Here is a 27,549-nt window from a genome sequence, read left to right as displayed (position 1 = left end):
ACGGTCACTGCAGGGGGATAAAAACACTCCTTTTCTGGGTGTTCCTTAGTGCTCATCGAACAGCCTTGCGAGAGACAGATAGCTGATGTTCTAAAAAACCACGGAGACAGGACAGGGGCAAGGGAACGTGCCCCTAAAGCGAAGATGGCAAATGGTGGGGCTTACGGGCAGGCCTGAGTGAGCTGCAGAGCTCCCCCCTGCAGCAGGAAGCCCTGTGCGAAAGGCAGTGACACACTGCAGGGAGATGAAGGGAGGGGCAGCACAGCAAACGGAAAGATTTGGTAGTTTTTGGAATCTCAGCCAAGACATCCCTGACTGCAAGCTGGCGTGTTAGCTCAGCGCTAACAGCAGCTGCACGCTGTGCTAATGAGGACTGCATTTAAGTTCCCCTGGCTCTGCGTTCCTATATTCAGATCATTCAGACAGCAGGTAGCAAGTCGAGCTCTTCCTCGTGACAGCTGTGTGATGAGCTCTGCGCCGAGAGTGGTGAGCACGGCGCTCTGCTCCCCGATGAAAAATTTAAGGGAGCCTCTTGCTGCCGAACGAGGGGCTCGGGCAAGCTTTAAACACTGCAAGTGTTTGGACTTGGCCTGTTACAGGTGGTGCTCACGCTCTGAGGAGAATACCTGGCTTGTGCCAAGCATGCCACTCCTCAGCTGGAGTAAACTTGATGGTCCCTCAACCCGTGTGCAAGAGGTACAGAGGAGAGGGACATACAGCGGGCTGGGAAGCAGCCTGTATCTGCTCGCTGTACTGCAAAATATAAAGCCGTGGTTTGTCTAAATTGAACGGGATTCTCCAGCAGCCTTCTGGCACGCACTGGAGAAAAACACAGCAGGTGACGGCAGAATGACGGCTGTCCAGTCCCTGGGACATTCCGGAATTACATGGTGATTACTGCAACATCTCGTAGTGATAAGACAACACCTGTCCACTGTATTTCTTAGATATGTGAACCAGTTTGGGGTTTGTCCAGCAGTTTAATGAATCCTCCTGACTTTGTTCTCTCCTGTGCTTTACTGGTCACGACGCTCTGTAGGGCAGAACCAAAGTTCTCCCAGCGCAGTGGATGTGTGCGGCTCCCTCCAGCAGGCAGAGCTGGTAGCTACAGATCTGGTTCCTCAGGCAGCGTTACTGAGTAATCTCTTGTGTTCTGCCTTACAGCCAGGAGTAAGACTTCTACTGGCATTTCAGCTCCTAACTCAACTTCTGAACAAGTTTAGTTCAGAGTTAGATGTTACAGCAAAACAGTAACAAAGACAGAAGACAGAAGGAAGGCCTAAACTCAGAGGCCTTTTTAACAAGCAAATAATTTAAAATAGTACCTAAAGCATTTTTTCAACCTGGAAATTTACACAGTTCCTCAAAAAATTAACATTCTGAATCCAGTTTTGTCAAGATTAATGCTTTGTTCTAGCTGTCTGGTAGCTCCTGTGGCTTTTGTGGAACTATTTACATGGGTGAAGGTAGGCACGGTGTGATATTTTTGAACAATTGTGTAATCACTACTTGGGCTATGATAGCTCAGTGTGCAGGACTTCAGAACACTGATGGAATGCTTTCTGTTCACAGCACAAGTGTTAGACAAGTAATAGAGCTCTGAAAACATATTTACTTAGTGTTCGTTCTGTTACATGCTGGCCTTTTTAACGGTGGGAGTTGCACAGCTATAACAGAGCAGAAAATTTGCTTATAATATCCTCAAGTAACTTGTTCTGACTGTTTGAATGGATTCTTGCAGCTGTAAATACTGGATTCAGAAGTGGCTAGACACCCTTCATTTGAAAACTTCTAGCTGTACTGAAGGAAAACAAACTTAATTTCTAGTGTTGATGATGGAGTTGCCACACCCCATCCAGCGATCTTGGCTTCAGTATTTAACAAAGAAACTGTAAAGAGTCAAATCATTACAACACGGATTGACACATACAGTGTATTTATTTGTCAGTAATAAACAAAGAGATTATACAATAACTATAATATAAGAGATTATTGTATAATCTCTTGTCCTCTTAATCTGTGCCAGCAGAAGGGAAAGAGTTTGCCTCATTCCTGACCTCCAGTTAGTTTATGGAACAGTTCCTCATCCAGTGTTTCATTGTGGTCTTTGGAGCGGGTTGACAAGAAGATGTAGCCCCCGATGTACTCGTGGATGATTTTGCAGTCTGCGCTCAGGCATGTGAAGGCGATAGACACGTTCTGATCAAATTCAATTGCAACCTACCGAAAATACATGTGGCAAGATCAGGAATGGAGATAAACTGCAGCATTTTTCTACCTGAGTTTGGGAGACAGAGTAAATGTGAGAGCACAGCTGGATCACAATTACTTTCTCTGCAAACCAAGCACTGTAAAAAAATCCGGGTCTGCCGTATGTTGAGGGTCTTTGGCTGCTCATTTCTTAATTTTCTACTCTAGCAGGGCCCTCTTGTGGTCAAAGGCCTGTTTAGGCAGGCAACAAAACTGATTTTAACTGGATTTTTTCCTAGTGGTGCACTGAGAACACTCAGAAGAGCAGGAATGGCAGTCCTGGCTCTTTGCACTTAGCCAGTTATGCCACTGCAATTTAGAGGATGCTGCATGAGCTAGACTATATAGAGAGAGTACTATGAGATTTCTATGGACAGAGCGGTAACATAATGGGGTGAAATTTACCTTTGACTCTTTATATTTCATCCCACCAAAATCAAGGGCAATTTACAAAGAATAAGCTGCAGATCTTTTAGTTTTCTGAACTTTGACTACAGACCCCATTAAGAAAAAAATTAGAAAAATAAGATTATTTTAGTATTTTACAACACTTTCAAAATCTTCTCACTGTGATGTTTAAAAAGATGTTCTGAAAGCATCCTCCCATGTCTTAAATGTAATGTCTGAATGCAGAGAGCTGTTCCAGTTTTACCTGGCGTATTTCCCAGTTCACATTCCACTGCTTCATGTTGGAGAACCTCCATGTTGTGATAGGGTCTCCTGTGGCTATATCTATTCTTATCAGCCTGTTATAGGACACCCCGAGCACGTCATCCTTCTTGCTTCCTTTAAACCTGAAAAAAAACCACAACCAAACAACCCTTGAGCAGACTTAGTTTGCAATGATTTCTGTCTAAAGGAAAATTTCATTAACCTTCCTGCCAAAGTGCAAAAAATGTGGGAAAGTTTACAGCAGTCTGGGACTGAGGAGAGCTTGGGCCCATCTTCAGGACAGTATTTGTTACAAAGCAAAGATGTAGGCTGGTGAATCATGGCATAAGATATAAGATGGCTGAAGTCTTTCCAGTTTATTGTTTTCTGTTAAAAAATACTGTTCTGCAAAATGCATGAATTTGATTATATTTTTACTGGCAAAGCGTCAACAATATTTTTCCTTGCTTCACTTCAATAATGCTGAAACATGTTCTTGCATTTATCTTCACTTAAATGATACAAGCATATCAAAATATTTAATATTTTATATTATGTACCGCCATTAACTTATCAAAACAACTCAGTGTTAGCAAAATATGCATTTCTGAGTAGAAATCATATTACAAAACATTTCAACTTTCTTCTAACTAGAGATGAAAAATAAATACAAAATGATCAGAACTTTTTTCAGACAAATTTCTGAGCTGGAAAAAGCTGAGAAAAGATGACTCAGGTAAAGAAACTACCTTCATCTGCACTCATAAAAGTTGGAAAAAGTCTCCTCTGACTGCTGTTTGTATTTTCTATTATTTTGATTCTATTTTTGAGCCTTCTGGCCTTAGATTAAGCTGGCCCTGAGGGAGACAATGTGACCTGGACCACAACTGGTACCTTATTTAATAACCCCGTGAGATACTGCCCATTAGTTTGTAGAAATTCACCACAGGGTATTTAGCCCATTCTATAAAATGCAGTTTATTTTATTTTTTAGACAGAATTAGTGCTGACAGATGGGGCAAACCTCTTTATGTTAGTAAATTAAATACCAACAGGGAACGTTCCTGGGCACCGAACCCAAGTACCTGGTTGGCTCAACTGCTAGAAGAGTCCCAGGCAGAGTCCTGGCTGCAACCCAACCAAGAAGCACGCTCCCAAATAACTCCCAGGGATGGCTCAGGAGCTGGAACATAGAGCTTAGGTCTGTGTTCACTACCAGCTAACACCATACTGGTAGTTTGCATGGCACTACCAGCTTTGGGGACATCAGAGAGTTTAATGGTAAGGATGTGGGCTGTTCTGTGCCAGCTGGACTCTGTGCCAGAGTATGGTTTTCAACTTACTCAGTTTATACTGCAGATGATTCCTGAGTAGCACTGAAAGAGGTGGAAAGAACAAATTAAGGAGGGTGACTCCAAGTGTGGTTGTGTAAGTACTTCTCATTTTTTTGGTGTTTTGTCGAGAGAAAAGAATGCAGGTCAGGTAGCCTTACAGAGCCATGCCATATTCAAGGCAAACGTCCAGGGAAACTGCAGTGAGCACAGAAGGACATTTCTTGTGCTGACTGCTCTTAACCTAAAAGAGGGATCGTGTTCACTGTTTTCTTAATGAAATGCCAAAGACATAACGCTCAGCAAAAAGCATGCTATCATACTCTAATGAGGAAGAGTGGGAGTGAATGAATATATTGCAAACCTGAGAACACCAGTAAGATTTGCATTTTCTTTCACATTTTAGTGAGTTCATGTTAAGAAGGGTTTAGTCCTGCTGATAGATTATTTCAGCCAAAGCCCAACAGATTTGTATGAAAGCAGACATAATGGAGACTCACTCCAGGAATGGAGCTACTGAGTGCTACTGCTACAGAGAAAGCAGCAGCATGGAAGTTACTACAATTAAAAAAGGTCTGTAGGGGAAAAAGTACTAAGAGAATGTTTCCAGAACAAGGAATCAAAGAACTTCCTGAAAATCACTGACCGTGAACACGTTAGGGCAGCTTGACATTGCCGTAGCAGTGCGATTACCTTACAATGTAGTAGGACAAGCCAAACTCAGGAAGGGACTGCCATGCCTGAATAAAACGCAGCTTGGCCTCCACTAGGGACATCTGAGACACATTTTGGTGAGCTTCCAGAATACGAGCAGCCAACTGGGAAACACAGGAAGAGAGAAAGATTGCAGTTGACTGGAGAACAAAAACATCCTTGCTTTCACTAAATTAAACAGCGTTAGGTGTGATGCCATGTTCAGATACTGTATCGGAGAGAGAGAGCAGCTGGGGACAGATCCTGAGCTACGAGGGCAGAACAGCGCAGGAAGGTCTCACTGTGTTTGTGCTGCACTGGGTCAAGCTCCAGCATGCCATAAAACGATCTTGTCCCTGCTTGCTGCCCACAGGCCCATTCTGTATCAGGAGCTTGCTGGGAAATGGGGATTTTCTGTCCCTTTCCAATCCCCTCAGTCATGTCTCCAGAAGTGTGAGGTATTTATTACTGGGGCAAGGACTTCCCTTGACCCCTTGATTCAACTGCTGTGGTACTGCCAAGCCAGACTGCTGCACCTAGCTAGTGTTACCAGCGAAATCTGGCCCTTGGCTCACTGTTGGCCAAGGCAGCAGGAGAAGTGGAAAGTCTGAATTGCGCATTCATTGTAAAGATGCTCCAAATCCAGCTACCCTGTAGCAGCAGTCTGTTCTCATTCAGAACCTGCCCCACCCCAGGCCAGAATTCTTTTAGCCAGTTTGTTCTTGGTTCTCATCTTTTATTCCTTCTTTGGCAAAGCAGGCCTGACTGTGCTTGCTTTGGGCAGACTCCATCAGCTGCAGCTGAGCATCTGGAGAACAATCCTGCTGGAGTGCTAAACACGCTGCACACACCGGGGAAATTGGCTCCCGCCGTCCTCCAGGTGGGCAGGGCACTCTCACAACTGAAGTGCTGTGAGGGAGGGAATGAGCTCAGCAAATCCCGCAGGGTTCCTTGCTGATGTACCTACCACTTGCTACTCGTTCAGGCATCCCACAAGCACTCTGGGTACCGTGCACAGGCTGGATACAAATGTTTTTACAGCAACAAAAGTCCCCTTCCGTAGATAGCTGCTCTAGCTATGGAGTCATTTATTCAGTCCTGAAAGCAGGCTATGAAATCTGCAGCAAGCCCCTTTGAATCGGTGGCTCTGACAAGGAGATGGGTTATTAGGGGAGATGCTGAGAGGCATGTACCCTATTACTTTGCCCTGCAGACTGTATCCTGAGGACAGGTGGGCTGAACTCTTTTGAATCAAAAGGACAAAGAATTAGGTAGAGAGGACGAAGGGGTACCCAGGCCAGGGGGGCAGGAAAACATTGTTGTTTAAGATGTGGGCAGAACCTTCCCTTCCTTAAAAACCTTCCATGCTCACTGAAGAGACTTTGAGGGACAGCACCATCAGGAAGAGAACAGGAGTGACTTAGGAGGTAGTGTGGATGTAGGGGTATTTGGAAGAAGTGCTGAGAGATGTGTCCCTGTGTTCAGTTTAATTAAAAGGCCCCTTGCTAAATATTCAAGGGACAAATGAGTATTGCAAGGTGATTCTAGTGTATGGCCAGGAATACCTCCATGGTTTCCAAATGCTGCTTGGATCCTGTCTCCTCCATGAGCAATCATCTGCCTGGTCTTTGGAACCACCCATCCCCAACCACAAAGCCACGCTCAGGATACCTGCTTGGACTTGTATTTTTTTGTGTAACGTAATGAGACGAAGCATTCTGGTTTCATATCTATGTTTTCCGGATCAGAGACAGCCTGGGGTGACATAGTCCAGTTCTTCATCTTTAGAAATGAAAGGATCTTGTGGACCTCAGGATGGTAAGAGCTATCAGCCATTGTTTTGCCTTTTGAGGCCAGAACACAAGCAGCCATCCACCGAGCATATTGATTCTCCTGCAATAAATACAATTGTTCGATATTTGTGGACAAACCGTATATGAAGATTGCTACTGCTCACCCATCTTTCACTGCGCAATAAAACCACTCTGGAGTTACTCTGCTTAATTTGTGTGGATGTGTAGTTATGATAGCACTACTGTTCTTCCCTGGCCGGGCTAGTTCCATATACAGAATCTGCCTGCAGAACAGTTAGGTTTTAACGTTTGAAAGCCATTTATCTTGAAAATGGTGTTATTCCTCTAAAAACATGCTTTCTTATAACATGCCAAAGAATGCGCCGTGTAAAGCTGAGTTTGGTGTGTCTACAGCTACCACTGACATCAGCTGCTATATGCTATCACTGCTGCAGGTAATAGAAAAAAAAATACCAGTATTTTATCCAATTGAGTATTTCAGGAAAATGGTCTGATGCATGAAGTTACTAGTTCACAGAAAGAAATCCAGTATTTTGGAATAGATTTGATGGAAATTTTATGGCATGACTACTTCCCACCTGACAAAGTTTTTTACACAATTTGGATTGATACATTTCAACACAAACAAAATAAATTGAAATTGAAAACAAATGGAAGATCCCTATTGCACTACTGTCATCTGAATGAAAAGTTCTAATTAAGAAAAAGGAAGAGAAAAAATCCCAATCTTCTGAAACCACTGAGAAAAATTATTGCAATTCTTTTGACATTTGTGATAGTATGTTCTTTTGTTCTTTACAGCAGCTATGCTTGGAAACTGATCATAAAGATAGAATTAATGTTATTTTGTCCCCTAAGCCATTAAATATTTGTTAGACCCCCTTCACATCATTCTTAAATTCTACTAAACACATAGATCATAAACTCTCAGGAGCATCCTTATTTTTCTATACAAATTCTAGAGCAGGACAATGATTCTTCTAGACAATCTGCTAATAAATCGGGAATAGAAACTTTCCCTTGTCTCATTACTCACATTATCACATCTTAAATATAGTTCATTCATGCCATCAGCAACAGGAATTAATAATTTGATTCCAAACTTCTTTGCTGCAACATTTACATCTGGTACAACTTCACATCCTAAATCACAGAGAATCAGAAAGAAATGGATTTATTTAATTAGGACATCGCTCACTTTAAGTACTAATTAATACCAAAAAGGAGTATTTAATGGTTGCTTTGTTTTGAGATCAAGGGCCAAGACTTTGAAAAGTCAGGCCTAATGAAAGCATTTTGTTCTAGTTCACTGCCTGGACTGGCTTGCCAGGGTGATGAACGCTCTGACCTCAGAGTGTTATTCAGTATGGAAGAGAAAAGATGCAATGCTCTCAAAACCTCAGCCTGATCTTAGGAAATGCTCAACACTTAAAACAGAGGATGAGATAGATAGGCACATTTTGGAAATTTTACCCGAAGTGACTTGAAAGCCTGGACTACATTCTCAGAAGCAACTTAGTACTGAAAATGGGACAGAGGTAACGTCTACAACAGAGCAGGCCAGTTCGGGGATCCCAGAGAACTCTGAGGACCTGGCATTTAGCGTTGATGGTGCTATGTTAGGCCTTCTGGATTCAGCTGGAGTCAGGAAGCCTACAGTTCCCCTTGGTGTCAAGGAACACCGAGGCCGTGGGCTACTCGGTGAGGTTCCAGTCACCCTGGCTAGTTTTACCATGCATTTATCTGACCTACTGAGGATGTGCAGATTGGTATGCAGAGCCATTTGTTCACAGGGGTCAATCTTCTTTCTATTTCAAAGGTTTCTTCTAGGATGAATCCTGGGCATCACTGGTTCCCTGATGCTGAACATATGATGTCCCTGCAGAAGTAGATGTAGATGGAGGCTATATATAATGCTGGCGTCTGCCCTGTGTTTCTCCTCCAGAAGCACCTAAAGCTGGTTGTAGCTATGGAAATCCCCATGCGTGAAACAAACAAGGCCTAGAGAAGGTCTTGGAGGTGACCCTGCACAGCAGTATCTAGGTACAGCCTACGGCATTCTTGCCCATTGCATCGTCCATAATCCTCTGCCACCAATGTGCGTTTACCAAGGCCAGAGGTGAGTACTGCCACTTAGCAGAGAGTAAAAACATTTGGCAGGAGAAGGATCCCACAGAGATCCCATTCCCTCTGACTTGTCTTCAAGTGAACTCTGGGGTACACGCCATTTTACGAGCTGGGTCCAGATAATCTTGATTTGGGCTAAGCTATTGAATCCTTTCTGTTTAGGCTTCTTCTGCAGATGCAGTGTGCCTGCTTAGGAGTATCAGTAACTGAAAAAGTAGTTTCAGGACTAAATACTACTTTGCTTGCCTTCTTGCACCTCGCAGGGATTTCTTGATTTATTCAATTCGTGAGTGCAACAGAGAAAGGAAAGAAAGGAAAAAAATCCTACCTTTTAGGTTTAGTTTCTCAATCGGTTCTCCCTGTGCGGATTCTGTGTTTTTAAAATAAGATACAGAAGTATCTTTAAAAACAAACCAGTATGGCTTGATAGATTTGATTGACAGCTTCCTGGGCCTGAAAGAAAAAAAGCAATCACATTTGTTGCCACTGAAACGTACAAAGTGCTAAGTCACACAAAAATGCAACAAAGACTCACAAAGATTCAGTGTATTTCAGGAGAGAAAACCAGAAGTGTTAGCACTGATTTAGTAGAGAAATACTTCACAACTACCTACGAAGATTATCGGTACAGTTAAAAAAAAGAATTCTACTCTCTGTGTAGTACTTTCCTTTAAATCTAAGGTGATGATACAAAGATTACACAGCTAGCTGAAAAACAGCGCTTTACTACCCCCTCTTGCCTTCTCCAAAGCTTGTCTAGAAATCCTACTTTAGTCCTTTCCAGAAAATTATGATTTTTATGTTTAAATTCCAAAAATAACTTTGATTTTCAAAACTGCTAACTATTTTAGCTTTCAGTTTTCCAATACAGGTAAAAAATATCTTCAAGAATAAGGGACTATTAGATCTTCATAGACTAGAAAATATTTTCATATCCAAAAAAATTAATGAAAACTTCTAATCATTCTTTTTTTTGAAATAATATTGTAGCTCTCCACAGTATTATCACCCACCTGAAAGCAGTATTTACTAGTGTGCTATGTGGTGCACACTGTGAATAATTTTGAATAAAAGCTCACTGTATAAATAGAGCCAGCAGTATGACATGCAGAGCTCTGCATTTAGGTTTCTAATGAGGCCAATAATTTTAGTAAGAAAATGCTGTTCTTTTAAAGAAATATTTTACAACTTACCAAATTTCTACAATGTGTTAGGTTTAGTAAGTGATTTACTATGTCTCTAGGAAATGTTTGATGATGAAAAATAACTGCTGAATGCTTTTAAAGCAAACTGCTCAGCTACTGGGCAAAAATAATCCATTGTTAGAGGCAAGTAACTGATGGACCTTAAAAGGCTTAAATTCCCTTTCATCATAAGCCACCTTAGTAATTTGCATGTCAAACACAATTTCTTAATAGGAAATTAATAATTCTTAACAGTTAACCATAGTTAACAATTTTCCAGTGCAATTTTAAGTTTGCTGACTATACACATGACTTGTTAACATCTAATAAATATTCATAAATATTCATGCAATAGATACCCTTTTATCCTTCTAAAACCTAAAGACTGCTTTGCGATGAAAAACACTGTAGACTTGAGACGAGTGCAGTCGTTTAAATAACCCTTAAATCAGGATACTATAATTGGATCACAGAACTATACTTTCCTCAGTTAACTTATTTAGGTGAGGTATTACTGAGCTGGTTTACTATACTTTTACTTCAACTTGAAACTCATTTTGATATTAGAAAAACAGACTCCACATTTGGTGAGAAAGGGACAACTTGTTTGAAAAAATACCCAAGGTTGCTTTCAGAAATCCTTCACAGGGGGAGCTGAAATGTTTTTTCTTGTTTTTCATTGGCAAAAATGAATCACAGTAAAATATGACTGAAAACAAGATTGTAAACTCTCTTACTTAGGAACGATGACCGATGAGCACTAGGAAATCACAGAGAAATATAAAGAGCCTGGACTTTTAACAAGCACAGATATGGCTGCCCTAGCTCCTCAGAAGCTAGAAAGATGTGCTGAGAATCTGGCTCAGAAGCAGTAACAGAGAGAGATTTGAAGAGAATGATATTAGGCTAGTTAGATCTGTCTGGTGTATTTGTTCATTTACAACCTCAGGATCTACTGTTATGTTACAATGCAGAACTTAAGGGATCTCTTTTATGGTAAGCTTTTTGTTTCGTATGTTTTATTATTAGCTTTAGTAACTCACCTAACTAGCCTGAGATAATCAGCAAGTTTCGGGATGTCTGTGATGTCCTCCTATCAGGAACAACCAGGAATAATTTTAGTACAATACACTTTGTAATTGTCTGTTAACTCTGGTAAGAAATCAGGTAGGCTCATCACAGTCAATACATTTGACATAGCGAAAGCACTTGTGGGATGCAAAAGAACGTACCAAAATGTTACTTGTCTTTCCCCCTTCCAGTGCCACTTCCAGATTAGAAAGCGCAGCTTCTATTTCATCTACTTCTGATTCACCAGTGAAATTTTGTGTCTCTGATGATGATGATAACTTGCTTACATGGTACTAAAATAAATCATCAAGAATCAGATTTGAATGGTCAAATGTACTTGAAATATGAGTCAAATGCCAATTAGCAACATATAATGACAATATATGAAAACAGGCTATTTGTCTTCTGGGTCTTGGCCAACTATGTAAAGTTCTGCAACATGGCACCTCTTAGAGGGAAACAGGTGAGCCCAGTAGGATTTCCAGTGCAGTTACTGACAGAAGTTTCCCATTTCAATTGCCAGGATTTATATTCCTTCACTCTAACCATCCTGTTCTTTGTTCCGTGAGACTGACTCTGCTAACGTTAACATCCTAGCGCCGTGACCTCTAAGTGCCATCCGTACTAGGTGGAAACTTGGCAGCAAGGTCTCTGGTGTTGGTCGTGGCAGGCTGTGACTTTTTGGCAGCTCCATTTACATTTAGAAGGAAGGGATTTATTAATAATAAACATTTGTGCCTTACTACCCACAGTCAGGGACTAGGCCACAGCAAATCACGTTAAATTTATACACACTCCATAGTGTCTCTATCTTCACATTGTTATACAGTTGTGTGGTTTGTTTTGTTTTTTGTCTATTGTGAACATACGTATTTATGTATTAGACTTTCAGGAAGAACACATGAAAGGGTGGTAGCTGGTATGAAAAGCAACACTTCGTAGTAAACCCCTTCAGAACAGACTGGTATCCAAGTGATATCCCATGTACTACATCCTGGTAGTGTTAGTAAATGGTTCCATAAAGTGTATAATTATTCAGTTTGAATAACAGCATGCTGCTTTTGAATTTTAGTTGGATGTTCTTATTGTTTCTCACTCCAATAGTAGATCCCCAGCCCCCGGGGAGCTATTGGCCTGGGCTCTGTTGAAGTCCTGTCCTAGCTTGTGCCTGCCTCGAGAAAACAGGTTTTGCAGCTTGGATCAGGATCAAGTACATGCCTGTAGTGCAGCAAAGATCAGCATTTCTTCCTCTGTGCAGTCAACTTCTTCTAACAGGATGGCCCAGCGGGCTTGCTCATATATTTGGTTTATCCGCACTGCGTCATACTGTAGCAAAAAAGAACAGCACTGGTCAGTAACAATACAGATTGAACAGAATACAGATTCATGATCAGCTGCAACTGATCTAGCATCGGTCTGAAGCCGTAAAGGTTGTTTCCTTCCTTCCCCCACTTCTGCCCTGCTGTCTGTTCCTGTCCCTCTCTTGTACTAGCTCACATGATTGTACGTAGGCTCAGAGTGACTTGCTGATCCAACAGAAAATTAAGCAGGACTCCGCGGCTGAAGCAGAAGGGAAGATTAAGACGTCCCTTTTTGTGGTAATAGGTTTTGGACTGGCTTAGACCAAATGTGAAACCACATTGAGAGTGAAATTAACAGAAGACAGAAATTCTTTTTGCTTTTGGCTTCTTTGGTTCCAGCTCCAATCTTTCACTGGCTTGACATTTGTCAGATCCCGCTGTAAAATGCATTAATTCAATTTCCGTTTTTTGCATATGGATTGGGTTTCACTCTCTGTTTGGTTAATAAGCTGAAGTGACTCATAGATAGTCAAGCTTCAGAGCTGGCAGAAGGTGGCTGATGGGAGTGTGACCTCTGTCTTTCAAAGGCTACTTAAATAGCTCACTGCTATCTTGGGTTATTTCATGGCTAGGGCAAAGAATGGAAATGTCTGGGCTGCTGAATTTGAGGCTCCTATTTGATCTTTAGTGGGGAAGACATTTCACCCATAACATGCCACCTGAACTAGAAAATACCCTTCTGTTTATCTGAGATGCCTGAAATGAAATGGATTTAGAGCAAAGAACAATGTGAAGGCCAAATCCATTTGACATTTAAACTCTTGTTGATTTATACTGGTCAGTGGTCATGCTTTAATTTCTCTAAATGTACCACCCAGGCCTTAAAAACCCAGGCCTAACAAAACCACAGTGACCGACTTTTAGTGAAAATAAAGGCCAGTAAGAGGCAACTTGAGAAAATGCAGTCTTGTTTTCAAATGGGACTCAAACACTTTCATTGAGTGCTTCTGAGAGCTTGAGCCCAGAAAAGCTGAATATTCAGTGAATGGCAGTGAAACATAAATACCACTTTTAAGTCTATTCTCAAAAATAGGGCTTATACCTTTACATCATTTAGGATACTGTTGATTTACTTTTCTGCTTAGTTTTTCATGTTAAAAGTGAAGCAGAAAGTGAACTACCCCCTCTGGATATCTGGATACTGTTTCTGGTGCTCTTCAGATCTCATCTTTTTACTTAAGATCTTATCTCAGGTAAGGAATGGTGATTCAACATCCAGAGGGGAAAAGTGCAGTCTTAGCTATGGGGAAGAATTAGAATTTGATCTCTGAAGGGCCTGTAACAAATCCTAGCTAAAATTCAGTATCCTTATGCAAAAGATCCTTGACATGAAAGCAGTCAGACAATGAACAACAATAAAAACAAAGCTCTTACTTTTGGATTCAAATCAAAGAAAGTGTAATATTTAAAGCGTAGAAGAAGCTGATCATCCTCCAGAATGCCTTGTTCCATAAGTGATCGGGATGAATCTAGCCAGCTGCAGAAGAAAACAACCCACAAAATCATTTGTACAGGACAAGCTATCACATCTGCAGTGCTCTAATGTAATCGTGAAACGGAAATGGGGATGAACAGCTGTATTTCCTGCAAGTCTGGGAAAAATTCACATAATTTGAGAAAGCGGAACATTCAAATGGATTTCCAGTTTTCACTGTACAAACACAATACCTAAAATCTCTCAGTTTTTGTTCTCCAGCACTATTCAAAACATCAGGACTAGAAGACAGAAACTGAGCCGTAAATAGCTACAGGGTGACCTATGCTAGCAAGATTCTTTCTAATTGCTCTCCAGAAATGGGATGTTAATTTAACTTCCCATGTATCTTTAGAGCTCTTGCTTTTCACTTCAGTATTTGTTGTTTTATAATTCCGGCTACTTTTGTCTTTTAGGGAAATTCAATGACAATGTTAAAGTTACTGTTAAATGCTCCATAGACCTGAAAGATGGCGGTCTGTATTTCAGTCCTAGAGACGATCCTCTTAAATGCCTTCATCTCTAAACCCCTAGTGTTCTGTATTCTTCTGTAGTGTTCAGTAAGTAACACTTGTTTGTGCATAATTCAGGAACTCGGGATCAAAAAACTTGTTTGTGCATAATTCAGTTTGCTATCCAAACTGTCCTTTAGCTGTGCCCACAGTGCTACGCACTTCACTGGATCTGCCTTCATCTAACAACAGAATTTAGTCCAGAGCCTGCACAATTACATCATTCATCACTTCAAAACCAAATGGTCTAACCAAAAGTGCTGAAAAAAAGAAAAAACATCAAAAAGAGTCTAAGTATTTCAAAAAAACCCACACCTAGATCAAAGCATGTTTTTAAGTATCAGTATATCCATTTATCACGGTTTTGTTTTCAAGTTCTGGTCTGCACTTAAAAAGCTGGATTAATGCCACCCCTGTTCAGCCAGCTTATGAAGAACTCAGAGAGGCTTCTTACCCTGCATTGAGTCTGGCTTTGTCAGCTAATGTCCGAGGCTGGTACATCTCCGCTAGTGTTTCTGGAGAACAGATGGGATGACTGAAGGCAAGGATGTTGCAGTTCTGCTCCGTCAAGGGACTGTCACTGAACCAAGTGACCGTAGAAGAAGCTGGTGTCCCACTGATGGGATCATACGTGGGCGTCATGGTTTTACTGTATAAACCTGGACTTGCTGCAAGTTAAAACAGTAAAGTCTTATTCCACAGAAGACTGCCTTCAGACTTGGGTAGTTTACCACTTCCCATTTACATTTTCAAAGAGCTGCAGCCAATCCTTTGTGCAGGGCCACAGCTGATCACCTGTTTTCTGGTATGGCCTTTCATACAATGATGGAAAGGAAAACATTTAAAAAACAACAGAAAATATTGATGTATTGGGGATTTCACTAACTTCTTGAAGCTACTAATTTCAACTCAGCTGTGTCTCTATCATCCTACATTAAACTGTTCTCCTTGTTTTTAGTTGCATAATGAAGAATTTCTTCCTCTTTTTGACTTTCATTTAGAAGAATAAAATCATTCTAGTTTTTCATTACCTGATAATCCGGAACTCACTGGAGAGTTGCACAAGTTTAAAATATCTTCTGTAGCTGGTTCTTTGTTGTTCTTGTCTTTTTTCTTCTTCTTTCTAATTGTATCTTCTGACTGCTTCAGCAAAGAGAGTTCTTCTGACCGTCTGATATCTACAATGGCAAATTGGGAAGTAAAGTAAGATGAAACATTTGAAACTTAAAAGATTACATCCAAAAAAACCCCATGATTGGTAACAGCATTTGGGGAAGCTCCATGTTGCAGTCTGAACCTTATTTTTAGCAATTCAAAAGGAGTACCCACGGAAAATCCGGTCATTTGATAACAAGGCAAAAGACTTTGGGCTGTGAGAGTGAGTTTTGCCACAACTTAAGCCTCTTTTGTAGCAACCATCATTGCATTTTAGAATGGGAAAAACTCTTCCTAAGGGCTATGCAATCACCTTTGAGTGTAATAATCTCAATGAAATGTCTGACTTATTCATAAGCAAGAATGGAAATGGAACCACTGTATTTGAAGTTCATGCCTTTTATTTTTCAGTTAAGAATTTTGTATTTCCCCTAAAAGATTCTGTCTTGGCGATACACTGTTCACTACTGCACTACTGATTCAGACATCTATTGTCAATTGCAAATCAGAAAAATCTGCAAACTATTTGTATCTTGGAGCAAGCAAAGACATTTCTGATGCTGTTCACTCATGAGAAAAGTTACAGGGTCCTTGTACTAACACAATCTGAAAGTAGAACTATTTAATTCAACCAAATGTCAGTTGAACAATTATGGCATTATTTTTATCAGAGCTATTAAATGTAATCAAGACATACTGTCCTTTCCACAATCCACTGCTAAAGGATGAAATTGAAAGCTACATTGTGGTCAGTATATCTTGAAATTCCTTCTGAAGATGAATGTGTTGATGGGCTAAGCTTTGAAGATCTAAAGGCAAATGAGTATTAGGTGTGCCCTAAAATGAAAAGACTCTGAAGACTCCTTGCAGACTCATCTTATTCCTATTGATCACGGGCACACAGGTCTGGCATGCTGCAAAACCTCATTTCTGCTTAGGTGCTCCATCCTGGGAAAGAGCTGCAACACATTGATGGGCTTGTAAGGGGCAGCCGGTGTCATAAACCTGAAGAGGTTTATGACAGTTCTGAACACTCAAAACATGCTCCATCTAAAGTAAATACATATAACCAATTCACCAAGTTGAATGTCATCTTACTGATGTTGGTGCAGGTAGGTGATAAATCAGTTGGCACCATGGGCATCAGTTGCCCATGCTGAAGGCTGGTGTAGGAGATTGATAAGCTCGAGCTCTTAGTCAGTGGCATAAAATAAGCTGGACTCAGTCCAGGCATCCCTACAAAACCATCAAAAGGGCTTTGATTATCCAGTCCCCCTGCGGCTCATGGAAAGCATTACTGACACTATCTTCATCAGAATTATCACAATGACTGAGAAACACTGACATGCACTGGATACTAAAAACAACAGCAAAAAAATATCTTCGTCTTTTCATCCCAGGTCAACTCAATCAAATTTCTCCTTGAGCTAAATGGGGAGTAAGGACTTCACATCAAAACAAAGTCACCTAATAAAATGCTCCAATGTAGCTGCCAGAGGGGATTTAGCTTTACTTACTGAGGATTTTGCAGACGTCACTGACAGCTTTGAACACCACAGAAGAAAAGCTGACTTTCAGTCTCACAGTCTTCATGTTTGGCAAGCGAAGCCGCAGCATTTTGTGCTGAGTAGTAAAGAGCAGCTTAGCATCTGCCTGCACCCCACATTTATCAAGAGTCCAGTGGGTTTTCAGAAGCCAGCATTTTTTTTGCTCCCACCAAAGAGCATAGTCCGACCAATCTTGGGGCATTTCTAGAAAAAAATACAAAATGGCTATTAATACGTTATGTAACAAATATACTAAAAAATCAGCTTTGGAAACAGCTTTCTGCACATAGAATTTATTTGCATTAAAGTAGTGACTACAGTTCCTCAGATCTAGACCCCATCTGCTGAGTACTTGTGACAGTTGCTGGGATTTAACTATGTTAACCGAGACGATGATTGTCACATTGCCTTTATCTTGCAGGTATCCACAGGGAAAGCACATCTCCCAAGTCCTTGAAGTCTTGGTGACACACAGCCAAGGGGGCTGTTCCAGGAAAGACATGGTAATTCAGCTCTTCTCTATGGCTGCACCGTTAGACTAACAAGGAAGGCAACATACTTTATATAATCAAGGAAAAGAATTATTAAGTTGGGAGTAAGCCCTATAACAATCAGGAAAGAGTTAACAAGCTCTAACAAATAAGATGACCTTCTCTACCACACAGGATGCAGAAACTTGCAACAGAGGTAGAAGCTTGTAACAGAGGTAGAATGAATATGGTACAGGTAATGCATTAATGGTCTGTGCAGAAGGGCAGGCTGGTCGGACTGACCAGGGACTGACAAGAGTTGCCTACAGAAGCTTCTCAAAAAAAAAAATAGCATGCAAAGAGATGACTGTCTTGTTTCACTAATTTCGACTTGCCTGTGTTTTGATGAAGTAAAAATGGGTATTCTGTACTTTGAAAACATGCAGATAGAGAAGCTCTTGGTGAATCAAGAACAGATGGAAGACTTTGTTCATGTGCTACGCAAATAATTTTAGAGGGAAGAGAGCAGTGTCTTTTGTCTGATGACTCTTGAGCAGTAAGTATCCTGACCTGAAAGGTGTAAAACCTTGACTAGCTCAGCTTGAAGAGTACACACATAAGGAAGGATATGAAACATTGCTGCTTTCAATTCTGTGGGGAATTCCAAAATTAAATGACTTCCCAGATACCAATGATGTGTAGTATCAGCTAGTTTGTGTGATCTTGGTCAAGTCGTTTCAGTCTTCTGAGCCATTTCTTATTCCTCCTTACCAGCTCCGCCAGGCAGAGTGTTCGTCCCTGTGTCTACAGCACAGTAGAGCCCTGTCCTGTTTTGGAATTTCTTGGGAAAATTGTCTCTCAAGAGAAGTGTTAGTGCAAATCACTTAGTTAAAGATTTGCTTAAATATTATTTAAAATATAAAGCTTTTTGCACTAATTGAGTACACTAGCTTCTTCTAGTTATAAAAATGCTGTGAAAAGTTAGCGTCATGACACAGTGAAACTCAAGCTACCTTTGCTTTGCTGGCTGAATTGTGTGTTTAAGTAAGCAGAGAAGTCAATAGAAATGTATCTTGCTTTTTAGATTTTCTTCATCACAGATTTCCTACCTGCTCTAACGCTGGGAAAGGGATACCTTAATAAAATCACTATCCCCAACTAGAGTTTTTCCATTACAAAGGATTTTTGTGTAAAAATGTCCTTCCATTGAATAGGAGACTTTTGAAAAAAATATCTTGTGTCTCCCTTTTGTTTCCATCAAACCCCATGTTTCAAAACAAAAACTTTCATCTGGCAGTAAGAACTCTGAAATTCTTAAGTTGCTGAGTTTAAATTTCTTAAGACTATTTTGCTGAAGTGTTTTCTTATAGTTCAGGTTTTCTTTTCTTGTTTGTGAAAAGTCAAGCCATGTAAAAAAGACTAAAGTTTCAAGGAGGTTCTTTTTTGACGGACAGTTTTTTGTTGCCATAGATCTTGTATTTCTAGAGCAGTGTGTAGAAATGCAAAGCTCGTGGCATTCCCATTTGATGAGTCTAGTCTAGCAAACGTGTTCCTTTCTGTGTGAATTTGGTGATTGAAGACTTCTAGGTATAGATTTCCAGAAAAAAAAAAGAATAGCACTTGAAGAATGCATTGCATATGGGACCCTGTGACATTGGTGTAATAATCAAATACTGTACTACCTTGTCTGTATCTAGCATTCTGCAGTGTCAGAGTACAGATGATTATTTTGGGAGGCAGCTCCATTTGGTGGCTTTGAGTTAAAGAAACTTTGATTCTCTGATTGCCTGTAGGGTTGATGTACTCTGACTGTACACAGGGCATTTTACCTTTCATCTCCTTACAATTTTGACTCAGCCGGTCTCTGCTCTGAGCGGCTGTTCCCTACTGGATATATGAAATGGATAACGTGGCTCAGATTTTGGGTAGGGTGTTACTATAGCACAGTAAACTATCTTTCTAAACGCACTTGTAACAACTAATCTAATCCTTTCTCTGTGATGGCTACAGATGGATAAATCAGGTATCAGCTACCTGTATTGCCCTCAAACTAGCCACCTATAAAGTCTATCTGGAATGGGAGCTGAACAGTTAGTCTAGTCCAACTGTATTTGTCTAACTGAAAGAAAAAAAAACCAAAGTCTTGTTTGCATTATGATAGTATAGGGGCTCTAATCACAAACCGGGGTTCTATCCACATGAAAAGCAATCCTGAGTCTGCAGCACCTACATGCTAGGTGTACTGTTTCTAAGACATAAGTGAGGCAGTGCCATTTCAAAATGTGCTGAAGCCTCTTTTTGTGGTGGGAAAGCTGCATGTATTATTTTAATAACACTGTGTAAATGAAACAGGTCTTTACTCACTGATCTGTTCTACTAATTTCAGCATCACTCCTCCAATATGAAGGTCGCCTGTGACCCGTAGTGTAAATTCTTTTTGCTCCTCTTCATACTGGTGATCAACTGACACCAAGAGCTCCCAGGAGTTAGACCCATATGCACCTGAGGAAGTCATTTTCCAAAGATCTGTGTAAGCTCTGCAAAAACAAATACAAACAAAAAGGATATATGTATTTTTTTACTCTACACTTTGAAACCAATGCATCTCTCCAGTCTCAAAACACATCCATGCTGCCAAGACTTCACAACAGCCTTGGCAGGACTTCTGATGTGTTATCTTGTTACCTCTGAACTAGACTCTGTTCTTGTGATTACTTTTACAAGGCAGACATGTGGGATTTTTTGTTTCTTTGTTTTTTTATTCTGGATGTATTTTTTTCCCTAACTCAAGCGTCTCCTGTTGGGTAGTGAGCCCAGTTTCACCCAGGTTTCCCCACTCTGCAATGCTAATCTGTCAGTCAGGACACCGTAGAGCCTGCAGTTGTGGGTGGGATCTGTTTTGGCAATCTATCCAGTGAACAGAAGAATTTCCTTGACTTGTACGCTTATAATTGTAATTTTGACTGCAAATGGAAGTTCATACTTGCAGGAAAAGGCAGATGAGTTCTGCTAGCTCGATCCCATGAGACCAAAACCAGAGCAGTTTTACTTCTTTGGGTAGGTGCGAAGGGGGAGATGAGTAACTGCAATGTCTCTCTGCCAGCAACATCGAGGCACGTAACTGCAGTTCCAGCTGACTGTCTGCTTGCCCAGGGATGTAAGCACCTATCCTGTCTCGGCACAGTGAATCACCTGAGATCCCACCAGGCTCCTGCCAGGACAGGTAAACAGCAATTGTGCCAAGCCAAATTAGAGAGGATGCTCAAAGTAGAAGCTCTGGTTGTGATCAGTAGAGTTCTGCGAATTACTGAAGCAGGAGGTAGGTATCTCTGTAGGAGGTAGGTAGTCACTGTAGGTATACAGTGACTGATGCTGCAGGAAGGATTTGGGATATCTGAGCAGTGAAAGAAAGCACCAGATTAGCACTCAGTGTCTGGTCAAACCAAACCCTAAGAAACTCACCTTTGCAGTGCAAGCTTAGGCAATGAAGTGGATGACTTCCACTTACTACAGACTTTCAGCAGTATCTGAGAACCCAAGTCACAGAGACCATGGTCTTTGGCACAGTACACAGACTGCTTGAACATGAAAAATAACCATGTTATATCCCCTCTAACGTTGTTTGTAAATGACTCAATGTTGACAGATATTTGCAGGTCTTTTAAAAAAAATACTAAGATATGTCAAAACAGAAAATCAAGGACCATTCCCATACATGAGGAATGACAGAACAGATGATGACCCTTTCTAGGACTGACCACAGAGCAGACTAGATTAGGTTATGTGAACATAAAATGAAACTAGGGGTTAAGTACCTCATGCCTAGCAGGGTTTTCTAGTTTTCAGCCCACCTATGCACCAAATTTAATGTAATTATGAAACTTTACGTTACCGATTACATAACAGAAGAGGGATTTGGGCCAAAAGATACTACCTGAGAGCAAAGCCCAGTTCAATGGTCAGAAGTTCCCTTCCAGAGGCACAAGGAGGCTCAACAGCCAGCTTGTTACAGCTTAATCTTCCCCAAACTTTCAAATGTTAACTTGTGTTTCTTAACTTCCTACAGCTTAAAAATTTCAATAGGAAGACTTCTGATATTTTGTTAAATTATGGATCATTCAGTATTTTTATTATGGAGTACACCATAATGTCATCTAACCATTTCAGTCAAGTTCTTTGAAAAGCTGTTCTCAGAATGTTGCAGACTTGGTTCCTTGAACTCCTTTGGGTCAGGGCCGCACATGTTGTCAACCCTATTGATATAAAATTGGGTATCAAAGGAATAATACAGGTATGGTGGTAATGACAGTCTACTAATAAGGAAAAATGATTCCAAACTTAAAGGCAATGAAAGTGTGTGTGTTAAAGATTCGATTGAGGCCAAAAAAATGAAGAACAACATGAATGAACAATGTGTCCAGCTCAAAACCATCCCTTTAGGGGGAAAATCACCTTACCACTGAGTTTCGCTCTCAGAGTGCTGGTAATCTGAATGTCTAAAATCGTGACAACTTACAACAGAGCTCTAGCAAAAAAAAAAAAAAAAAAACCACAGAGGACTCCAAAAGGCCAATTTACACCAAGGAACAAATGCTGTTCCTATGTTCTTGCATGTGCCAGCCTACACCTTTTCACCAAATAGTTGCTCAACTAACAAGGGCTGGTACTTATCCAAAAAGTCTGTTTTTTCTTGGTAAATAAAGACATTGTGTTGTACACTGGAAAAAACTATGGCTGTACTGCCTCAGGGATGGAGCTGGGATTTTGAATTTGTGCTGCTGTGCACCACATGGATTTACTTGGGTGTGCTTTAGACCAGGGGGTTGTGGAGGGCAACGGCTGTGCCTCTCTTGAGGGCACAGTGTCCAGGAGGCACAGCTCCTGAGCCGGTACAAGGGCAGTACAACTTGTAGAGGTCAGTTGTTATTACTCTTTATGCACAGCAAAACAAAAAGAAAGCCAGAATGCCACCAGTCACTCCTAAGCATCAATAACAGCATTAAAAAAATAAAAATATATAATTGACTAAGCATGAAAACGATGCGATTTCACTTTGAGAGCACATGTATGAAATCTAGCTAAACTATACTTTTGTCTGCACTTCACCATAAATCATTGTCTGCACTTCACCATAAATCAGTGTCATTATGTTAAAAGTACCTCATCTGTCCTCGTGTCAGCAAAACCATCTGGGTATGTTTTTTCTCTTCTTCTTTTTAAATTTGGTTTACCTTCCGGATACAATTCTGCGTACAAATGCTTGTGCTGACACGGGTGAAAAGGAGCAGCCCAAGGGGTGGGCGAAGCTCTCTTCGACACCACTGGCTTACAGGGCTTGGAAAACCATGGCCTGGCACAGCTAGTTCTGGCACTCGGTCATTCCCCAAAGCTGCTCCCTTCCCCACTTCCTCTTCAGAACAAGAGCTTTCAGTTTGGTGATAAAACACCACCACCAGTAAACCTCTCAGAGGGCACAGCACAAACAACGCCTCGTCTTGAAAAAGAGGCAAGCCTCTCAACAAGGACAACTAACTGTTGTGCATTAAAACCAAAAAAACAAGCTGTCAGGGCACGCTGCACGTCTTAAAACCCTCAGGCCAAGCGTGGATCTGCTGGGGGAGCGCAGGCGCTGTGGGGCCTGGCACCGGGGTGTCCCAAAGGTGCCTCTGGTCGGGGGTTCTGCAGAGCCTGGTGGCCAAGGCAGCTCTGAAAGCAGCAGTCGTGCTCTGCCCAAACAGCCCCCGGCTTCAAACTTAGCACGGGAATAGAGGAGGATGTTAGTGTGTTAGAGCAGGAAAAGGCTCGCCGCGGGATGTCGACGCCTCGGAGCGTTTCTGGGGCAGGCAGCTTCGCGGCCCCTTCCAGGAGAGGAGGAATAAATCGGCACCAGGGCGGCCCCCCCCTGCCTGCCAGCAGCCGGCGGGCTCGGGCCTGTGAGGAAGTACCGGGAGGGATAACGACAGCGGCGTGCGTGCTGGCCCCGCGTCCCCCCAGCCCCAGCGCCTGCCCCGCAGCGCGCCCCCGCCGCCCCTCACTCACTCGCTCGCTCGCTCCGAGCCGGGCCGTCCCTCGCCTCCCGCCCGGTTCCTGCTCCCTTCGCCTCCGCCTGGCAGCTCGGGGACGGGAGGAGGAGGAGCGCAATGCCCGGCCCTACCCCGCACCGCAGCGGGGCCCCCGGGGCTGTGTTGCTGAGGGAGCCGCTCCGCTCCCGCCCTCTGCCGCGGCAAGCAGCCCGGGGGCGCGGAGCCGCGCTGTGTTCTGCCCTTCGCTTCCTTGCCCTGCCCTGCCCTGCCCTGCCCTGCCTTTGCTCCGCTCCCGCTGCCGGGAGGCTGAGGAGGAGCCGGGGAGCGCCGCCCTGCCCTGCCCTCCCGGCTGAGGAGGCTGCGGGTCGGCGTGTGGTGTCTGAGGGGACCCCGGGGGCTGAGGGGACCGCGGGTCCGGGGTGCTGCCTGTGAGGGTGAGGGCTTGCTCGTGTCCTGAGAGCTCCAGGAAAACCATCTCAAAGGCCCACCTCAGCCCCTCGCACCTCAGCCAACAAAGTACAAATGATAGGCACGCAACCAGGCTCCACTGACTGGTTTTGGTCACCGTGCTTTGGGTTCTCGGCAAAGCTTGCACCACAAGTGTTTGCTCTTGAGTGGGGCTACTGCAGAGCTGGAGCTCGACATGGCCAGAGCAGTCTGGGAACAGGGAACAGCAGCGGTGTGTAAATGTCCCTTCTAGTAGGAGTGGCTGGACTGTGAGGAAAGGCCACCACCAGGAAGCTGATAGCTACCCTCCAGAACAAAGAGCGGAAAGCCATATCTGAAATACTTCCATATCTCCCATTAGGAAGTGAAAGCCAGTGCACAGAAACCATAAACACGATCTTAAAGTTAAATATTAACACCAGGGTAGCTTTACAGAGGTTAGGACTCTGCAGTGAGTTACTGTTTGAAAATGTAGCAATGCGGATATACACCGCTTTGTAGTGACTTGGGCTGAAAGCTTTCCTTCTTCTGTCTGAATATCTTCCTGTGGTGTTGGGTGTGAAACTGATAGGTATGACAGCAAAACACCCACAGGAGCCAAATTTAGGCCTGTGGCGGTGAGGAGGGCTTGTTAGGGAGCTCTGCCTAATTTTCATTTAACCGGAATACCCAAACTCCTAGGCTGTCATGCCACATTAGGTATACCTGCGTTGTTGCTTTTAGGATACAGTTGTTGAGGGATTTGAGACCAGTGGTTAACACAGTAAAAAGAAGTTTGGTTCTGAGGGTGAAGTACCAGAGAATAGAAAGGCATATTTGTGACTTAGGGATGTGTTACAATGCACAGAGTAAAAGTGCATTAGATCGACTGGAAGTGGGCAAGTGCTTCTCCAAAAGGCAAATTCTCATGAAAATCCTTTCTTGCCTTAAAGTTTGTGACTTATTTGGTAAGCATCGTGACCAGGTAAAACATAGTACATGAAAAAAATGTCAGGAGAGAGAAATAGAGAAAATCAAGGAAAGCATTCTTTCAAATTAAACGCACAGCCCCAGAAATGAGTCCTAGAGGCTGGAGAGGTAGAAATAATGCATTTTGAAACTGTCTCTGGAGCAAACAGTTTCTCTTGCTAGAACAAAGCAGATGTGAAGTGGCAGAACCACAGATAAGATCACAGCCTGTTTGCTCCCTTTATTGCTGTCATGGATTAAGCCACTGAGCTGCTCTGGCTGCACCTGTCTCCTCAGGTTGTTTGCACGTGCATCGTCAACGTTGCGTAAGCCTCAGACATCCTTTGACTCAAAGACTTGAGAGTACATGGCTTTCTAAGCCCTGTTACCTGGAAGCACTGACAGGCCTTTTATTGCCCTGACCGGCCTTACCTGGACCATCCCAGCCCCTGCCCATGGACCCAGTAAGCTCCAGGTGAGCTTAGGTCTGGGTCTTCAGTCCTTGCATGAGTGATTCTGTGGGTGCCCTAGTTGGTTAGTGTGCTGGAGGGGTTGTTCTTCTCGCCTGGCTTGTGGTGTCCTGCTTTTGCAGGGGCTTGACTTGAAGGCTGGCTAGCTTTTAGCTCTTTGTAGGGAGGTTTGATAAGGCACCCCTTTGTTTTTTAAGTATAGATACAGGTATAGATGAACAAATAACTTCTCATGGAATAGGTCTTTGGGAAACATGAAGCTCAGAACTGAGTTACTTTTAGTAGTTAGAAAAGTAGTTAGAGAAACCTGAAAGGTTGTCCCTGGGTGAGAATATTCTGATAAATTCTCTTCCTGGCTATGTAAGCTTGTGTTGTCTTACCTTCGTCTAAGATACAAAGCTAGGAAGATTGTGTTTCATGTTGGCTAAGCATGGACATGATGCAGAGGTCTAGGGAAACTTGTAATCGGCTGGGTCCGGTGCTGCTCAACCTGAAAAAAGTTTTTTGATGTTTTAAAAAAATTAAGTTTATCTTTTCTGGGAAAACCTTAAGGTCCTTATTAAATAGAGGGAAAAAAAAAAGTGATAATAGATCTAAACAATGGTAGCTGCTAAGCCAGAAGCATCAACATATGCTGAGTCTTTTTTTCCATATTGGTCTGTCTTGACCTCTTCTAAGTATCCCCTTTCTGTTTTTCAGTTCCTTGTGAATGACTGACTTGAGGGAAGAGAACATAGAGGTTGATGTCAGCCTAGTTCTGCTCTACAGGGGGCTATGGATGGAGCATGTTCTTCCTGGACTGCTCTAGGACTGCTAGAGGAAACAGTAACCAATCCACCCAATCCCTTTGAGAGGGAAATGCATTCCCTGTATGCTGGAGGAGCTGGATGAAGAAGAGATCGGGGAAAAAAGCCAGAAGACAACGGAGTTTGGGTAAGTTATCTTTGAGTCTAGCACAAACTTTTCCAGGGTGTATGTGTCAGGAAACAAGTGGATTTCAGTCAGTGTTGAACAATATCCCCATCATGAAAGGCAGCAATATTTCTCTTCCAAAGAGTTGCAAAGTTCAGGTATGTTTTGAAGTCAGAGTGCTTGTTTTCAGTTGTCTCACAGGAGGCTGAGGAAATTGGATTCGGAGAATTGCAATTTGTCCTTTCAGACAGTGAGTGGGGAAAACTGTAACTGAGCAACAACTGTTCTCTGCCAGGGTTTGTATAGAAGATGACAGGAAGCTTCCATTTGCACCCTCGTAATGAGTTTACATGCTGAAAGCCCATGCTAGTCAAAAATGGGGCTTACCGGAGATGGTACCGTGTGACTTCATGGCTTGAGTTAGTCAGCTAAGACTTGGCTTGATCAGCTCAGAGTTTGATTCCTTTTCCTGTAGGGTCTATTAAATGCCTGTAACAGAGTTTCTTAGTCAACAAATGTGTATTTTGAGAGCATGGGAAGGTAACGTGACAAAAACAGAAAAATGAATGTTACAATTTTTAGAAATGTATTTCATCTAGTATACTTTTTACAGCTCCTCTTTACTTTTATTAGGTCAGTGTTTAAAATTATCAACAAGCAGGTGTGTAAGATTTGTTCTATTATATTATTTCTTGTGTTCGTGTTGCCATTATCAAGCACAAGGTGTAGACTAACTATCTTCTCTTTTCTTGGTAGGCCTCTATGTATCCGTTATGATCTGACTTTATTTATGGGAAGAAAATTTGCTCAGTGTTAAACTTCAATTATCGTTGGGGTCACTTCAGTTCATGGATGAATCTGTTATCCAAATTCCCATTCCTTTCCTGTCTGCCTTCCTTAAGTTCTCTTCACGTCCTCCATTTAAGTGCCTAAAGATACAAATGAATCAGATTGCAGAGAGAAGTGAACTAGCATGTTGCCTGATGCTTCCAAAGAAACTTTGGAAGAGTGGCTCAACTCTTTTTCTGTGTGGTTCTTCCTGGGAATCTCCACATAGGGATTATATATGGTGGCAACATTTTGTGCGTGGCTAATGCAGGATCTTTTTC

At 42.2% G+C, this 27,549-nt stretch overlaps 1 protein-coding gene and 1 long non-coding RNA gene across 3 annotated transcripts in view; one reads left to right on the top strand and one right to left on the bottom strand.

Annotated features, from left to right (window-relative positions):
* LOC136790593 (uncharacterized) overlaps positions 1 to 27,549 on the top strand; it is a 68,891-nt gene that overhangs the window by 15,438 nt on the left and 25,904 nt on the right. The window contains exons 3-4 of one of the 2 annotated variants that reach the window (XR_010830845.1): positions 17,592 to 17,673; positions 26,228 to 26,461. This is a non-coding gene — a long non-coding RNA (uncharacterized lncRNA). Of the gene's footprint in view, positions 1 to 17,591; positions 17,674 to 18,086; positions 18,418 to 26,227; positions 26,462 to 27,549 lie in introns of those variants that run through there. The other variant, XR_010830846.1, reaches the window with a different exon arrangement.
* On the bottom strand, positions 1,920 to 23,948 carry FERMT1 (FERM domain containing kindlin 1). The gene is made up of 15 exons (XM_066995373.1): positions 23,680 to 23,948; positions 20,005 to 20,177; positions 17,141 to 17,374; positions 15,500 to 15,646; positions 14,923 to 15,136; positions 13,857 to 13,959; positions 12,340 to 12,447; positions 11,283 to 11,414; positions 11,094 to 11,143; positions 9,195 to 9,319; positions 7,776 to 7,882; positions 6,597 to 6,818; positions 4,926 to 5,050; positions 2,903 to 3,044; positions 1,920 to 2,220 (listed from the first exon to the last, which is right to left on the bottom strand). The coding sequence occupies exons 2-15, from the start codon at positions 20,153 to 20,155 to the stop codon at positions 2,047 to 2,049; spliced, it is 2,034 nt and encodes a 677-aa protein (XP_066851474.1). The 5' UTR covers positions 20,156 to 20,177; positions 23,680 to 23,948; the 3' UTR covers positions 1,920 to 2,046.

This window comes from Anser cygnoides, chromosome 3, assembly GCF_040182565.1.
Source record: "Anser cygnoides isolate HZ-2024a breed goose chromosome 3, Taihu_goose_T2T_genome, whole genome shotgun sequence".
NCBI classification, from domain to species: domain Eukaryota; kingdom Metazoa; phylum Chordata; class Aves; order Anseriformes; family Anatidae; genus Anser; species Anser cygnoides.
The sequence above is the reverse complement of the archived record's forward strand: the minus strand, read 5'-3'. Positions and strand labels throughout refer to the sequence as shown.